The sequence below is a fragment of the Habropoda laboriosa genome, unplaced genomic scaffold (assembly GCF_001263275.1).
Source record: "Habropoda laboriosa isolate 0110345459 unplaced genomic scaffold, ASM126327v1 scaffold175, whole genome shotgun sequence".
Classification (NCBI taxonomy): Eukaryota; Metazoa; Arthropoda; class Insecta; order Hymenoptera; family Apidae; genus Habropoda; species Habropoda laboriosa.
Genome location: NW_017100347.1, coordinates 1679763 through 1680067, shown reverse-complemented (window position 1 = coordinate 1680067; position 305 = coordinate 1679763). Strand labels below are relative to the sequence as shown.

Genomic DNA, 305 nt, shown 5'->3' with positions numbered 1-305 from the left:
GCAATAAACGAGTTAACAATTGTTAAAACTTCCTATGGGTGAAAGGCAATTGGAGCAACCTTCACGACAGGTTTAATCACAGCTACAGGTTCCCTATGGACAACTGCGTTGAATCCATTCACAGGATCCGCTGTGTATTCGACGATCCTCCTGGTGCCATCAGCTTCGATAAAACTATAGCTGCCACTAACCACGTCGCCATTCCTACTTTCTTGTTGAGTTTTCGAGTCTCCAGTTAAACTGTCTTGCACGTCGTAAGCGTAGGTGTACTGCGGATGGGGATCGTAATTAAGTCCTGGATCTAC

At 45.6% G+C, this 305-nt stretch overlaps 1 protein-coding gene across 1 annotated transcript in view; it reads right to left on the bottom strand.

Moving 5' to 3' along the window:
• LOC108574558 overlaps positions 1–305 on the bottom strand; it is a 5902-nt gene continuing 5597 nt past the window's right edge. The window contains exon 5 of the mRNA XM_017937166.1: positions 1–301. Coding sequence (XP_017792655.1) covers positions 33–301 — 269 coding nt within the window. The 3' untranslated portion in view covers positions 1–32. The remainder of the gene's footprint in view (positions 302–305) is intronic.